We start from the raw sequence: 16,016 nt of genomic DNA on the forward strand, positions 1-16,016 counted from the left end.
ATTCAAATAGAGGAGGCATGTGTCAGTGGAGTGGGATGTTCTGAAGCCGGATTGGAATTTGTACATTAATTTATTTGTGGCAAGATACTTTTCAACCTGTTCATAGACTATTATTTCCATCACTTTCGAGATAGAGCTACGGATAGAAATAGGCCAGTAGTTGTGTAGGGGGGTTACTTTGGCCAGTTTGAAATCTTGGGGGAACCTGTCCCTGTTTGATGGAGAGGTTTATTATGTGGGGGATGATTGGAGCTATAGAGATGGCCGAGTCTCTGAGGAATTTGGAGGGAATATTGTCATGGCCAGTGGCCTTGTGGGGTTGAAGGGCACTCAGTCTTTTAAGAACCTCCTCAGTTGTTACCATTGCTAGTTTAAAATCATCTTTACAAACACCTAGGTTTTTGTAGAAGGCTTTGATGTGCTCTACACCAAAACGCCCATAGTGGGAGGGCAGTTTGTTAACCAGCATTGTTGCAATGTTTGTAAAGAAGATGTTTAAGTAGTTGGCTATACATCAAGCTTGTCAGTGATGAGGGTGTCGTTCGATTTGATGTTTGCAAATCTGGTTTTTAGTTTCTGACTAGTTAGTTGTTTAGCAGTTTCCAGAGCTCCCGAGGATTGTTTTTGTTTTCCTCTGCTTTATCATTGATAAAGTTTCTTTTTGCGGATTTGGTCATGGTGGTTACAAGTTACAACCCTACCTGTGTGTTTTCAACCCAGCTATGTGGTTTCCCTTTCTGTGATGGTGAAACAACAACACCACAGAGCAGCGGACACACAACAACGGGGCTGGCACAGCATGGAAAACAGTCAGTGGGCACAGATAAAGTGTGTGTCTCACTCGCACTGCGACACAAATTTGTGGCGTAGGCGGGCCGAGCTTCTTAGTTGAAGTACATGCACTGATTTACCTTTGCACAAACATCAGATTTGGTGCAAAGGTTCAAACGCCTGGCCATGAATAATATATTCTACTCGAGGCTTCTATTGAAGTTGATTATCATTTCCTTTGTCTATTTAGTCCAGTTTATTTAATTAAATACGTGCACTTGTTGGAAACACCGCTAACTAATGGCTAACTAATCTAATCTTTTGTTTTAAACAATATGTTTCTTTTTACACAAAGTTACAGGACATGACAAGACAGACATACTCAAACTGTTTACTTATTATTTTACACAGAAGCAAAAAAATCAATAAAACAAAATAAGAAACAAACTAAACAACAAAAGGACCAGTCAATAAGAGAGAAATGAGAGTGAAAATAGTCAGCACAGAGAAAATGCAGCAATGTCCGAAAGAGTGCGTAAAATCACTACAGTTCATGAGGTATTTTTATTATCATTGCGGAGCATATTCAATACATCAATGTTCATTAAGAGTCCTCTCATGCGTAATTGACAATATATAAATTCACAACACCAACTTTGATTAGGCAGTATATTGATTTGTTTTCAAAATATAAAGATTTCTTAATTTCCTTAAGAAATAACATTTTGGAGTTAGGTGGTTTCTTCCCGACAGCAGAGATATTCCTTCCAAGCCCTCAGTCTATCATTAGAGCATTCAGATGAGTTTGAAACCAACATATCATAGATCAGAGAATCAGATACGGCCTTTACTATAGCACTGATCAGATATGAGTTTCTCCATTCCCGAAAGAGATGGAGTAGCCTAGTCAGTCATTGCTTGGTTACCAGATGCTCTTCTAAAGTTTCTTCACTGTAAGTAGGCTACTTAAAAAGGTGGCTATTTGGATCAAATCTTGTACGTATTTGTTCGAATGACATCAGATTTCCGTCTTATAACAAAAAAAACATTGCATGGATGCACCTGGGACGTATCCTCAGTGATGTATCCCAAGGTCATCGGGGGTTTCGGGTCTCTCGAACATCATACCCCTCACTCAGGTGACCCAGCCGGGGTGATCATGTCCCGACTTACGACCAGGGCCACACAATCTGTTGCTCCGGAACTACTCTGCCAGGACTGGGAGAACCAGATTCTGGCGCGTGGAAGGACTAGGCTCTGTGGGTTGACTCCTGTCCGGGCCTCTCCTACGTCTCACCAGGTCCACTCCTGCTCTCACCAGGCCCAGGACCTGTGTGTTGCACCAGACTCCCACCAGGCACTTCATTCAGGAGTGGTGGATTATAATGGCCCTCCAAAAGCCCTCTTAAAACCTATCTCCTATTTTAGTTAGACCTTTAACAGCCCAGAGGCGGAAGCCCTGGTTTGATATTCTTGGTTTAAATATAGGTAATTTCCCTAATCTTACACAATTACATGTTACAAACATGTTCAACAATGTTCCCAGGCGCCAAGTCATTCAGATTATTATAATAAAGCCAAAACATGTTACCAACATCAACATAAAAATCACACCTGTGTGAAGTAAGTGGTGCAACTCCGTGTGGGGGTCCCCGGGGGGGGGGGGGGGGGTTCCAGACCCACAGGAACACACCCAGGGTGCCGGCCCGATTCCGGCGAGCCGCCCCGCGTCCGAAACGGTTGAGAAATGACAGAGTTACCGTGTGGGGTCCCTGTACTGTACTGTACTGTACTGTACTGTACTGTACTGTACTGTACTGTACTGTACTGTACTGTACTGTACTGTACTGTACTGTACTGGCACACCCAAAATCACCATATATACAATTAATATGTGCGTGTGTGTTTGTGTGTGTGTTAGGTTGCGCACAGGTGGTGAAAAACAACCATGCTGTTTTCGTGCTCAGACGCACCCAGCCAGCCACCCACCCACCCACACACATAGTCACTTAAGGAAGTGGTTGCACCACTTAAAAAAAACACCTCCTCCTCCTCCTACAGTGCACTGCTTGGCCTCTTCCAATCAACAGCATTGCCAGACTGCAGCTTTCTCTTCGCAGATTAGTAAAAGTTCCACCAATTTTCTAAAAAGGCCCACCTGACCTTTCGGTCCCTGACTCCATCCATGGGCCTGACACTGACAGGCCTGTTTAAGGATCCAGCTCTGCTATTAAACAGATCTACATGTATACTGCAGGCCTGGTCTGGTCATTTGTGGAATTCATGATGAAAGAGATGTGCTTAATGACACGCTCATCATCATTGTAGGATATACACAGTGAAATGGTGTGTATTTTGAAATGTTAAAACACTGACTGGGTGTCAATTTTGGAGGTCTTGTGACAATAACTGATCTACAGGTTATTTCCGGGCTTGGGAGGACACCTAGTGGTCAATATTAAGAGACATGTTCTCTGCTCAGACCCACCCAAACACAGCACATACTGTCTACATTACAACAAAGCATCCTATGTGTCAATTCACATTTCAAAAGCCCCTTTTGTCTGCTACTAAACAAGAAAGATCTTAGTGGCATTGTCATGTTCAACTGCAACTTTGTGCTCCATTCTAACTAATAGGGTTACACAGTATGGTGGTTGAATAGAAACCAATGTATGATATGTTTATTTATTCCCAGATATTATTAATATCCCCTAACTAAATGGAAAAGGAGTCCTGCACACACTGACATCAATTTTTTCGTCTTGTCAACCATCTTGACAAGACTTGTCAAAGTTATAAAGTCAATACAGAGCAGCAGAGGTGAAGTCAGTGTGAGACACAGTCATAAACAAAAATAAAACTGTAATTTGAGATTCAATTCAATTCAACAGCACAAGTAACAAAAATCTACTCACATCGAGGGTCGGGTTGTCCTCTCAAGCCACCGTGACCTTGTATCACTGTAGCACAGAATATATCATAATCATGAAATTAGATGGACAGGAAGACAGGAGATGTTACTTTGCTTGCTAGAGGCTAACATTCTTAGTCAATGAGACAAACAGAATCTTGGGACCAATATGGTGTTGAATTATGAGGCCTTCAACTTCTCAGAACACAAAATGTTGACCTGCAGCATTGTCTGTCATTGTAAACTTTCACCATTATACTGTACACTGTACACACAGACCACACACTCATGCTCATACTTGATCTCATGGCATATCTGGCTCTGCTACAGCTGTCTTCTAATGATTAGAAGACAGCCATTTAAGAGCATGGAGATATATACCCACCCCAGCCTCTCCTCTCGGTTGAAGGCTTCAGAGGAATTAAAACACATTAGTAACTGGTGGATGATGTACATAAGAGGAAATATAATACAAGGTAACCAGATCATTACAGCGGTGCTCTCTTCTCTGTATACGCTCTCTTTACACTTGTCATTGTACTCAGTTTAAATGCAAAATACTATTTGAATTTAAAAAAGGTTTAATTAAAAAAGTTTATTTTGTTACTTACAGAGTATGCCCATAACTTTTAAAACAGGTCGATTCCACCAAGGTTGATACAGAATTATAGGACTGACTGTGTTTAAAATGGGCCACGTCCTTCCTCTTCATATATCAAGCAGGCTGCTGGTAAAACACCCGGTTCACCTCAGAAGTTACGTTAGTGAGTTTCCTGATAATAATCTTTTCTCACAGATTATCAGGAAACTCACTAACATGAGTTGTATTGGCGTGTGCCGTGCATGTGAGAAAAAGAGAGAGATAGAGCTATATATAGAATCTGTAACACGTACGAGGAAAATATCTAATGCCACCACCTATAGTTGGATCACAAGATAAGAGCAAACAGAAAATCCTCTTAGTGATGACTTTTGAGGGTTTTTAGTGAGAGCTTGTAATGACAGCAAGATTTGAACATTATTGAAACTCTTTGCATTAAAATAATCTAATAACCATATTACAGTGTATTTCAAATTAATTTGTGACAGGTTGTGGAGCAATTACAATTTACAATGTTCACATAAAGCACATTCTTCATGCAGAGGGACTTACAGTAAGCAAGATAGATACATCAATGTAGGATCATAGGTACATGAAGAACCTAGCATTAGTTTATAAAGACAACAGTACGTACAGCACAAGTACAGTACAGCACCACTCACTTCAGACAGGTCTGATTTTTCCTTTTTTTAGAGCGCAAGGGTGGGGTGGAAACTTCATATATGCAAAACCAGGGACAAATTAGCTATGGGGGCCCTGTAAAAAGGACCGGCCCAGGGGCCCTGGTGGGGGTTAATCCGTCCCTGGTTACACTGTTACAGTGTCATTTTCCAATCCGGTAAATAATTCGTATAACTACACACACGGGTCTATTTCTTCCATCCTGGAAATACTTGCATTACAATAAATAGGCCCATTGTGTGCAGACTGTGCAGTGGTTCAAACGCACATGCATCCACATCACTGTCATGACATGCCGTGCAGTGCCAGGCTCAGGAAGGCTGCCAGCAGTGCCAGCTGCTGCCTCATGTTGCAAGAAACTGTTTGAGCTTCTATTTTATGTACAACAATAACTGAATCTGATCCCAATTCCCACGTATAATATGTCATGGTGTATCAGATAAAACCAAAATAGATAATTTGTTTGCATGGTTGAAGCTTTGGTTTAACTAATTCATGTAGTTTTTGCATGTATTTTGGGGCCTTCACCCACCCTTTGACTGACTGACTGACTGACTGACTGACTGACTGTTCATGTTCAGATTACGGCTGATGATTGGGAGACAGACAGACAGACAGACAGACAGACAGACAGACAGACAGACAGACAGACAGACAGACAGACAGACAGACAGACAGACAGACAGATTTGGGGGGGGGGGGGGGGGTGGATCATGGAAGAAAGGCGGGCTCTTATAGCTACGTCATCAGTAGCCAGCCAGTGAAAGGCACTGGCAGAGCCTGGTGAAAGGCTGCGATGTCGGTGATGCAGAAGAATGTGAAATTGTGAATTTATTAGTAGCTAGGCTAAGCTTTTCCTCAAACATTATTTCTGGACTGTTGTTATTGTTGTGCTCTCAACAAATGACAGAACAGTCCAGAAATGTACGAACAAGTTAACAACGTTCTGATTTGGCGACGAGGGGTATAGGCGTTGCGCTTGCATGCCTGTCAAAATGAACAGGATACAGCTAGGATTTCAAAAGCATTTAAAAGCCTTCGGCACCCCAGGAGTAGGCTAGAGCAGAGCAGAGCATATCGCGTGCTCACATGACTGATCCCGCACCAAAAGGTAAATAGCTCATTCCTCAATATCTCAAAATAAGAATTTGAGTATTTGCGATATTTCTACCTATGCACATCACATCGATTTTCTATTGCAAATATGCCATTTCGCCTACTCTATGGACATGTAAGTTACGCCCCCATAGCCTGCCTATCAGCTATCAATAAATCCGCATTTTGTTTTTTATTAATCGTAACACCACCACCAGGCACCAGCAAAGAGCCAGCGCACACACACTGACCACCACTCTCGTTTTGTTTACAGGATCGTCAGTCCATCATGTTAATCAGTAACATATGTTCCTGACATGGGGTCCTTAACCTCAGTGGTTGCTTAGACTAGGAAGGAACCCAATGAAATCATTATTTTGGCCGTGGAATCTGTCATGTCTGACTCTGGAGGATTGGAAAGAGGCAAAGAGCAATAAACACGCAGACATCTGGCTTGACGACGTACGCCTATATGAAAATAATAGGCTACCCTGAATCCCCTGTCGCCTTCCTTGAATCTGGCAAAGATGATCAAGTCAGTGAACACTATTTATTATTATTATTATTATTATTATTATTATTATTATTATTATTATTATTATTATTATTATTACCATTATTATTATTTGTATTATTATTGATGCTGATATAAGTATTATTGAATAGCCTAGTCAGTCAATAATAGGCTTATATAAATTATTGAATTTAAGTGTCATCATCATCATCATCATCATCATCATCATCATTTATTTAACTCACGACCATGATCACATGGTTTGGAGCACAGATTCATAAAAGTATACAATCAACAGTATACATTACATTACATGATATACATCGACATATCGAAAGGCTTTCCCCATTTGTACATTGGAAGAACATTTTTCAGAAAAGCACCCAATTTATAGATTACTTTTTGTTTTTCAGATTTTAGTAATGCAATTAATTTAAACATAGAAGGGCGAGTAAAAAAATAAATTGGCAAGTATTTTTGCCTGAAATTCATAATGCTAGCATTCTTACATTCCAACAAAACATGGTACTCATCTCCAATTCTGGCTTCATTACATAGGTTACAAATCCTCTGACTTCTTTCCAGTCCTTTATATCTACCGATGACCTTTGGAATTCTTGTGTTGTTTAGCCTAAAATTGCAAATAGCCTGTCTATACTTACGGTTTTCACATAGAAGGTATTTTTCTAATTTGAACTCCTGTTTGTATTCAACATAGATGTCACATGATGTCATACTATTGAGTTCACTTTGCCATTTTTGCAAAAACTGGTCTTTCAACCTTTGTTCGACAGTTCGCTTCAACCAGTCAATGTTATTACATTTCTGGGCCAACCAAACATACCACATTCGTCCAGTATTTTCTTCACCTGTGCAACCCAAGGTGACACATGGGCACCTGTGTTGAACAGGTTAAGCAGACAGTCGTACATTATTAGACTCAGTTTACTCTCTTTTCCTTCGATCAACCGAGCCCAGTACCCGATAAGTCTTTTTAACGGCGATACAAATTGGGTCGTCATAATTAATAGACTGGCAGCCATTGTGAATAAGGTAATCCTCCAGGTTGTTGATAAACAACAAGTGTGATGTGTTAAAGTAGTTAGCTACTTTTTATAGTAGCCTACTTTAACTGTCCAGTCTGCATGCTCTTTTCAACACCAAAGTCAAAAAGCAAAAGATCAGTTATTATTATTGACATATTGCATCTATTGTTGTTTTTTTGCAGGCAGTCATGATGTAAACAACAACCAAAGACAGGGTTCCACCATGAAGGCCATTGGCTCCCGATGGGCGTTCTCCCTGGGTTTTGTGGCGGGAACCTGCAGCATCTACTTCTTCCTGCATCAAGTGGGGTTTGAGAGAAGCTCCCCGATGCTGCCCGATTCCCAGGAGAAGGCTGCAGCAGTGGAGGAGATGAGCACAACTATCTGGAGTAAGTTCACAGCTCCGCTCTCACCAGCTCCGTTCCACCAGAACCACAGAGGGCCTGTATGTCAGGGGTCTTCAACGTTTCTTTCTGCAGTCTAAGGAACCCTTAGCTAAGATAGAGATGAAGTTGGGACTCCCCTCTACATATTGTATAAAATTGTGTTGCAGATTAATAGATTTCATAAATAGTTTCATAGACTTGTTTGACAGCACTAGTATCATTATTGATGTTAATATATTTTTTCAATAAATACTTAGTAAAACCTGGCTTTTCACTCTGGGTAACAGGTACGGTCGCCCCCATCTCGCCCCCGCTTTTTTCCGCCAACCTCACGCCAACCACTCGGTGCGGCGGTTCTTGTATTCTTTATTTTGTTTAACTGAGAATAAATACATTTAGGGTTAGGCATAGTTTTACTGGAGTTATGTTTAGGTATAGGGTTAGGTTTAGGCATAGTTTTACTGAGGTTAAGGTTAGGTTTAATTAAGCATAATTTACTTAGGTTACTTTAGGAGCAGTTACGCCAGCTGTATGCCTGGGGCGAGTTGGTAAAGTGGCGAGTTGTTTGGTATTCTCACTCTGTACTTAGTCTGCTCTTTTTTCTACACCACCTCTTTGCCAAAAATAGCTCACAGATCTGCTAATTATTTTGCTAAAGTTATAATAGAGATGCTGGGGTTCAAATGGTTGATATAGAAGAAAGAAAAGAAAAAGATAAATCCTAATTTGTCAACTAATTTACACTGAGCAACACACACATTGTCATCAGTAGTTGTCGAGTGTGTTGCTGTGCGTTTAAGTTAAGTTAGGGGTAATGTACCACCAGGCAAGTAATTGTTTGGATAAGTGCTTTTCCAATAATGACTGCCTCACTGTATTATCCTCCTGTTTATCACATGGATACTACAAGGAAAAACTATAATTTAACGGTTAACATTGATTTTAAAAGCTTGCAAGCTTCTGCAACCATAGCAATGTAAACAGAAGCAGAGCAGCAGTCTGTTATTGAGGAGAACAAACAACATGCCTGATTGCCTTGATCGACCAATCCACAATCCAGTATTGAACAAAGCGGTGTAATAAATTGCAGCCAAGCTCAAAGCGCTTGAACGTACACTTTTATTTTTAAACCTCCATGGCATACTGGCATTACAGGAAACAGTAATTGTTAGCAGTAACATCATGGAAAGTCTTTGGAGGAATACTGATGACTGTCTCCTGTACAGTAGGCGAGGACAGTCGAGTGGCGGATGAACTCTACCAGAAGGTTCGCATACTCTGCTGGGTGATGACGGGACCGCACAACCTGCAGTCCAGAACTCACCACGTCAAGGCCACCTGGAGTCGGCATTGTAACACGGTGCTTTTCATGAGCTCCGTGGAAGACCCTGATTTCCCCACCGTGGGCCTGGGCACCAATGAGGGCCGCGACCAGCTCTACTGGAAGACCATCCGGGCATTTCACTATGTCCATGAGCACCACGCCCACGAAGCAGACTGGTTCCTGAAGGCGGATGATGACACCTTTGTGGTGGTGGACAACCTCCGTTGGATCCTTTCCAACCATAGCCCAGAGGAGCCCATCTACTTTGGCAAGAGATTCAGGCCCTATGCCAAGCAGGGTTACATGAGCGGAGGGGCAGGGTACGTTCTGAGCAAAGAGGCCCTCAAAAGGTTTGTGGGGGGCTTTCGGACTAAGGTGTGTACACACACCACCCCGGTGGAGGACCTAGCCCTGGGGCAGTGTCTGGAGAAGATGGGTGTCCTGGCGGGCGACTCCAGGGACACCTTACAGCGGGAAACCTTCCATCCATTTGTGCCAGAGCACCACCTGACTACTAAGTTCTCCAAGAGCTTCTGGTACTGGAACTATTGCTTCTACCCGATTGTTGAGGCAAGTCTCAGTTGCTTTACAGTTTACACAGTGAATAGTGCTATCTATGACTAGTAAATATGATAAATAAATCAATGTCAACAAACATTAAGTGTCAGGCTACAATTCTCAGTAATGTATCTCTGAATGTAGCCTATCAATTGCCATCAATTTTTACACTCAGAATTAATTTAACACTGAGGACTGTACTGTGTAGGTTTAGGATATATCAGAGAGAAATTACCAAGATGATGAATATTTGATGATTTGGCCCTGATACTGCCCTACACAACCTCTGCATAGACACAACCTCCGCATAGAAAGAGAGAATGGAAAATTAGACGAGTTTGATGTTAAAGTGGATGATTGCAGGGAAGACAATGGCCCGTCAACAATAGTGGAAAAATAGGCAATTTGCAACAGATGATAAGGCTGATTCATTGTGCTTTGCAATTGAAATGAGACGGGTTCATTACTGAACGCGTCAGGGTAGATGGCCACAATGCAAGGTGTAAACACGCCACTTATACTGGGCCTTTGTAAGAAAAAACACATGCATCTTTAATAACAATGCAATTATCTATATTTTTCAGGCTCCAAATAAAAGGTGACATTTTATTAGACGTCAGTACATGCATACAGCATAATTATAGTCAACGGGTACAAGTGATTTGTGCTGTTTAACCTGAAGCCCATTCTACAAATGCCTTCTAAATCAGTAGTTCTCACAGATTTTTCTAAAATGTAAAAATAAATAGAATAGATATATGCTATTTTTGAATAGCCAACACTGTCTAAAATTTAAAATGACAGAGATGCTTTCCCAGTTTTGGGTTAAGAGCGCTGCAACTACCGATTATTGCGATTGAAAATAACTGATCTACGACCTCACAACTATTTTGCAATGTGATTGCAAGTGTGCGCTTGTAGATCTGCTTTTTTGCTACTTTGGAATCAAATATTGATTTGAAATCAATTGTTTTAAATGATCGATTAAATCAATGTGTTAGTTACATTAGTTAGTTTGATTAACTGTCGCATGTCTACATTGCCTACTGTTTAACATGCGTGTTTTTGTGGCCTATAATGTATACATGTATATGATTGTTTATGCCTTTCACAGGGCCCACAGTGCTGCTCTGACCTGGCTGTGTCCTTCCACTATGTGGAAGCAGAGTTGATGTATACACTGGAGTACTACACCTACCACCTGCGAGCCTACGGCTACAGGCCCCGCTACCGGCCCCCACTACCCCAGGGTCTGAGCCTCAGCATGCAGAACACAGAACACGCTGCAGGTCACACAAACCATCCAGACATCACTGTCAGCGGGAAAACGATGACGCCATACCAGTACCACAAAGGAGAAGAGGACAACACGACTGCAGTTACGCAGAGGCGAGCAGCTGTGACTCCGCCTGCGGTCGAAATGCGCTTTAGAGAGTGATCTGATTGAACCCATTTAGAAGTACCACTTGTAGCAACTTGTAGTGGACTATTCAGGGTTTCATTTGCATTAAGCATGGTACCTGTGCAGTGGGCACAGCTGATTATGTTAGAGAAGTGCACAACGCAGCGCTCCCATTTTCTGTCTAACGGTGGTTGGAAGAAAACAGGTTATTCTACTAGTTTTCATTTAACAGTTCTTTCCTAGACAGCAGGGTCAGATAATTTAATGTACAAAAGGTTTGAGTGAATAACCCTTTATAAGATTTAGGATTTGGTAACATCTAATGGGACAACTTAATGGGTTTAACCAGCTTAGTTTATTCAAAAAATTCCATGTCATCACATCAATCATCTTGTGGTGGTTAATATTACTGTTACACTGTGCATTAACCAGTACACCATCAGCAAACAAGTTGGATCGCTTATTTACTTAATTTGACATCTTTATTAATATTCCTGGTGTGTGTTCAGCATGTATGTATAAGCAGGAAAGGGCTCATATTCTGGTTCTGCTTTTATTCAGATTAATCTGATCTGAACCAACAGTATATGAAACATTCCTTACAGTATAATATCCCCCTTTGCTGACTTTAAAAATAATAAAATGAACAACAAATGGCGGTGCTGATTGTTTTCTTTTTCTTTCTTTCTTTTTCTGCATTGAAATGGCCGCATACTGTGCCACCCTGTCTGGTTGCTGCAGGCTTCAAATCCACATAAAACCAGTGATGTTGGGTTTTTCATGTCAAAGACAAATATGTCATAGTAGACAATTAGCGCTGCAGTGCCTCAGGTCAACAACCTGATTCTCAGCCAAAAACATGCCTACTCTTTTTATCAGAGAAAGAAATCGAGTCCGCAACACCGGTAAGGAAAAACTCAGCTCCACTAGTTTATTGATTCAACGTTTCGATCACTGGGATCTCCTTCAGGAATAGTGTGACAGGGAATGGGTGTGCACCTTTATATATTTGTATAAAGGTGCGGACTCTTTCTCTTGTACTCCCATTTGTCCAGCACCTGGGCTAGAGTGGATGTGCATCCTCTATTACCTTTGTACTCTTTTGATCAGCACAATATTACATGCATTACTCTTCATTTCATGTTAAGATGCTCAACATTGTAAACAGGTGTAAAAAGAGACATGAAGCAGGCTGTGAAGATGTCCCCAATCTGCATCCATAGACAGTGGTAATCCAACAAAATGTTATTTACAAAAATTGTTTATTCTGAACCTTGAAGAAAAGAATCATGTCGTAAAGAAATAGATCATATCAGACGTTTCTGTTGATTGCTCGCTTTCACATAATACATAGTATACAAAGTCACTGTATAGTTAATAGTAGCCATCATGAGTCATCTGGCAGGGGTAGTATTGTGTCATATATGCTTTGCCATATGCATCAAGATTTAGTCAGCTGTTGTTTTTTTTCTTTTTCTTTTTAGTATTCTCTGTGATCTTCGGTGGTTTTAGCCAGGTGAAATAATTGATGTATCTATAGCCCACGACGATACCTGGAAAACATGAGCAAATCATAATTATACAGCAATGACATGAGCAGTATTTGCATATTCATGCTTGAAAACAAAATACGAAAATAAAAAATACTCTTTAACAAATCGTACAATCTTAACTGTTCATTTAACTGAAAGAGTATATCCAAACTGTGTTGTTATAGGTGGAAATAGGTGACATTTTTTGATAAAATAAATATTTAAATTATAAAAATAAAAAAAGCAATAATGATGATGACGCGATGCGAGAGTCCGGTCTAATCAACACAACAATGACTTGGTACTCCTGAATAGCTGCCCTCCACACTCTCCTATATAATAATATATATTTTTCGTTTAGTAAGCGGTCTTGATTGATTAAATAATGGTTAAAACCGCCAAATGGACGAGACACATAAATGCCAATTGTGCTCCAATTGTGGTCCGTTAAAATTTCAACTGGACAAACAACAGTGCAAGAAACAATACATCATTTAAAATATCGATATCTAGCCTACAATTTAAAATCACTTTGTGATGAATGTGATTAAATGACAAATGTGACGGACAAGAATAATCTACCCTGCTGAGCAGAAGAGAAGCACCCACCTCAGTTTACACTTGTTGCTGAGGAAAACGCCTCTTGCCTCTGGGTACTCTTTAAGGGGACCGTTATCTGAGAACACGCACCAAGGCCAAGCACAATGAAGAGAGGTTAAATCAGAGATTAAACACACACGTTGTACACTATATAAGTGACCACAGCCCACACTCACTGGGCTCTGCGTTTCTCCGTCCCATAAGACCAAAGAAAAGGTCATGCATCTCTCCTGGTAAAAAAAAGAAGAAAAAAACATAATTTAATATATAGGCTAATAATGGGAAAATTAAGGGCTACAGTAGGCCTATATCATTTGCAAATTAAAATAAAATGTCTTACTTTTTTGTGGTGAAGGCACAGCATTTGGATCTGCAAAGAAACAACAAAAAAACATTCAAAGAAATTAAAGACTAAAATCTGATCAGATAGTCTGTTCGAATACAAATATACTTTTTATGAATATAAACATTCTCTCTCTCTCTCTCTCTCTCTCTCTCTCTCTATATATATATATATATATATATATATATATATATATATATATATATATATATATATATATAATATTGTAAAGAGATAGATAGATAGATAGATAGATATTTTTTAACTGAAAAAAGAAAATTAAGAAAATATAAAAGGAAACCTCAAAAACGAAATGGTATAAAAATGTAATGTAATGTGGAGAGAGAGCCTGGAAAACAGTCAACCGTCTATTCCCTGGAACACCGTCCGGGGCACTCACTCACTCACTCACTCACTCACTCACTCACTCACTCACTCACCAACCACTCACTCACTCACTCACTCACTCACTCACTCACCAACCACTCACTCACTCACTCACCAGCGCTTCTTCTGCCCATCAGACCCACGAAGCTGTCATAATCCAAATCGCCATATCTCTTCAGAATGCCCCGCTGGAGGTTTCCAATGCCTGTGTTCTGCTGCAATGACATGGAGAAAATAAGATACTATCCGTTTGGTGTGGAAAAAATGAAAGGAACTATAGTCTGTCAAACTTCTTTTGCGCGTCATGAAGAAACGTACATCTGAGGATGCTCTGCGCGACGCGGGCTCCTCGCCGCATCTGGACTGACTGCTTCGAGGTTTCATGACGAGAATCAGAGCCAGTAGCAGCAACCCTCTTCTCATCTTCTTGACACCTGTAGCCTCCATAAATGTGAAATATTATTATTAGTTATTATTATTATTAGTTATTTCTATACCTAAAGAACATGGTGCGTTTATGGAAACGAAAGGAGAATTGTTCAAGAATTGTCCAGAATATATTAATCAATCAATTCGCCTATTATTGTGATTAATTCTGCCACAACCCCCCAGACTGCAGCCAATTAAACTTTGCACAATAATAAGCAAGCCCCCCATGTCGCGTAGAACACCTGTTGCTCGTGTAGCTGACCGTGCGTTTTGTGCGTAAAAGCGCACTGTATAGCCTATAAAGTTTTGCAGAAACAATATAGAGTTCTGCGCGAAGGTTGTTTTTCTTTAAGTGTTGTCAACGTCAAAGCACATATTGCTTTCAGTCAGTCGGTTTTCCTCTTCAACAGCGAATGGTCAAAAACAAAAAATGTAAAAATAAAGCAGCCGATCCATTGAAAACGGAATTATATGAAAGCATCTAAAAGAAAACAAATAGTAGCCTAAAACATTAAAGCATATAAAAACGTCCATCAGCCTACCTGTTCTCTTCTGAGTTAACGTGGTGTAAGAGGCAGCGACCTGCAGTGGAGTGGTGGAGAGGACAGTGAGAGAGACATCTAGCCATCGGATCATTAAATGACAGCTGGCTACCTGCGTAAACCCAATCAGCGTCTGACGCGTAGGTGTGGTCTAAGGCAAGCTCTTACATCATTCACGCACGTTTGCTGTGGTAGGTGTTACATTTTCGTATCTTGACATTTGTCAATGAGAATTAATTACGATGAATAATGAAAATAGGACACCGTGATCTATAATACGTCAGAGTCTATACAAATTTTGTGGGCAAATTACTACTGGTAGCACTTACTGGTACTTGGTGCACCTGCACCACCATAAAAATCATGTTCTTCCATGCACTTCTCCAGTGCCTTGAACAACACTATACAGCCACACCGGAGTGCCGAGAAGCTCGCAATCCAGACCATCACCATGGCCTGGATCACATCACTGGCAGGCCACAATACATCACACTGCAGGGTTGACTGCCAGAAGTAGTCTGGAAACCAGATCTGCATGCCACAGGAAGGGAAGATTTGGTCTGGCACTCCTCAGTTTGAATTACATTTCGCTCACCCCAGAGTTGTGGGTGACCAATCAGAGCCCACTATTTGTGACGTTGGAATCTGTTGGTAACTGCCCCATGCATAAATCTTCCACACCGATGTTCCAGACTAATATACTACGCCGTGATATTAGTCTGGCCATGCCAGGCCAGGCTATATGCCAGAAGTGCTAATGAGTATAATAATTCTATACTAATAATAATTTGGTCCCCGGCCCCGCTCCTTTGGGGTATTCTTCATCACTACCTACGGTGAAATGTGTCCTCTGTCCTAAGTAACAGGCAGTGCCCACTGCCCAGGGAGAGT

The 16,016-nt window shown here is 40.8% G+C and overlaps 2 protein-coding genes across 5 annotated transcripts; one reads left to right on the forward strand and one right to left on the reverse strand.

The window, feature by feature from the left end:
• The first annotated feature begins 5,756 nt into the window (after positions 1-5,756).
• On the forward strand, positions 5,757-11,950 carry c1galt1la (core 1 synthase, glycoprotein-N-acetylgalactosamine 3-beta-galactosyltransferase 1, like a). 3 transcript variants are annotated; one of them, XM_079490457.1, is made up of 5 exons: positions 5,757-6,078; positions 6,337-6,597; positions 7,805-8,011; positions 9,235-9,902; positions 11,005-11,950. In XM_079490457.1, the coding sequence occupies exons 3-5, from the start codon at positions 7,846-7,848 to the stop codon at positions 11,326-11,328; spliced, it is 1,158 nt and encodes a 385-aa protein (XP_079346583.1). In that variant the 5' UTR covers positions 5,757-6,078; positions 6,337-6,597; positions 7,805-7,845; the 3' UTR covers positions 11,329-11,950. The 3 variants fall into 3 exon arrangements, with proteins under 3 accessions (XP_079346583.1, XP_079346581.1, XP_079346582.1); XM_079490455.1 differs by lacking the exon at positions 6,337-6,597; XM_079490456.1 differs by lacking the exon at positions 6,337-6,597 and having other exon boundaries at positions 9,238-9,902.
• A 77-nt stretch (positions 11,951-12,027) lies between these two features.
• Positions 12,028-15,164, reverse strand: tac3a (tachykinin precursor 3a). Of its 2 annotated transcripts, XM_079518665.1 has the most exons (7): positions 15,112-15,164; positions 14,473-14,577; positions 14,270-14,369; positions 13,765-13,794; positions 13,601-13,654; positions 13,434-13,500; positions 12,028-12,845 (listed from the first exon to the last, which is right to left on the reverse strand). In XM_079518665.1, exons 1-7 carry the CDS (start codon positions 15,115-15,117, stop codon positions 12,827-12,829), a joined length of 381 nt encoding a protein of 126 aa, XP_079374791.1. In that variant the 5' UTR covers positions 15,118-15,164; the 3' UTR covers positions 12,028-12,826. The 2 variants fall into 2 exon arrangements, with proteins under 2 accessions (XP_079374791.1, XP_079374792.1); XM_079518666.1 differs by lacking the exon at positions 15,112-15,164 and having other exon boundaries at positions 14,473-14,580.
• Between the last annotated feature and the right edge of the window lie 852 nt (positions 15,165-16,016).

The sequence above is a fragment of the Electrona antarctica genome (genome assembly GCF_951216825.1).
Source record: "Electrona antarctica genome assembly, chromosome: 2".
NCBI lineage: Eukaryota > Metazoa > Chordata > Actinopteri > Myctophiformes > Myctophidae > Electrona > Electrona antarctica.

Bases quoted from the DNA above. Each gene is read 5' to 3' on its own strand.
- c1galt1la (XM_079490455.1), top strand. From the start codon at position 6,057: ATGACTGATCCCGCACCAAAAG. The intron at 8,012-9,234 runs GTAAGTTCACAG...TCTCCTGTACAG, and splicing joins GATGAGCACAACTATCTGGA to TAGGCGAGGACAGTCGAGTG. The intron at 9,903-11,004 runs GCAAGTCTCAGT...TGCCTTTCACAG, and splicing joins GCTTCTACCCGATTGTTGAG to GGCCCACAGTGCTGCTCTGA.
- tac3a (XM_079518665.1), bottom strand. The intron at 14,370-14,472 runs GTACGTTTCTTC...ATGTCATTGCAG, and splicing joins CGCGCAGAGCATCCTCAGAT to CAGAACACAGGCATTGGAAA. The intron at 13,795-14,269 runs GTGAGTGAGTGA...GTTTCTTTGCAG, and splicing joins GATGGGCAGAAGAAGCGCTG to ATCCAAATGCTGTGCCTTCA.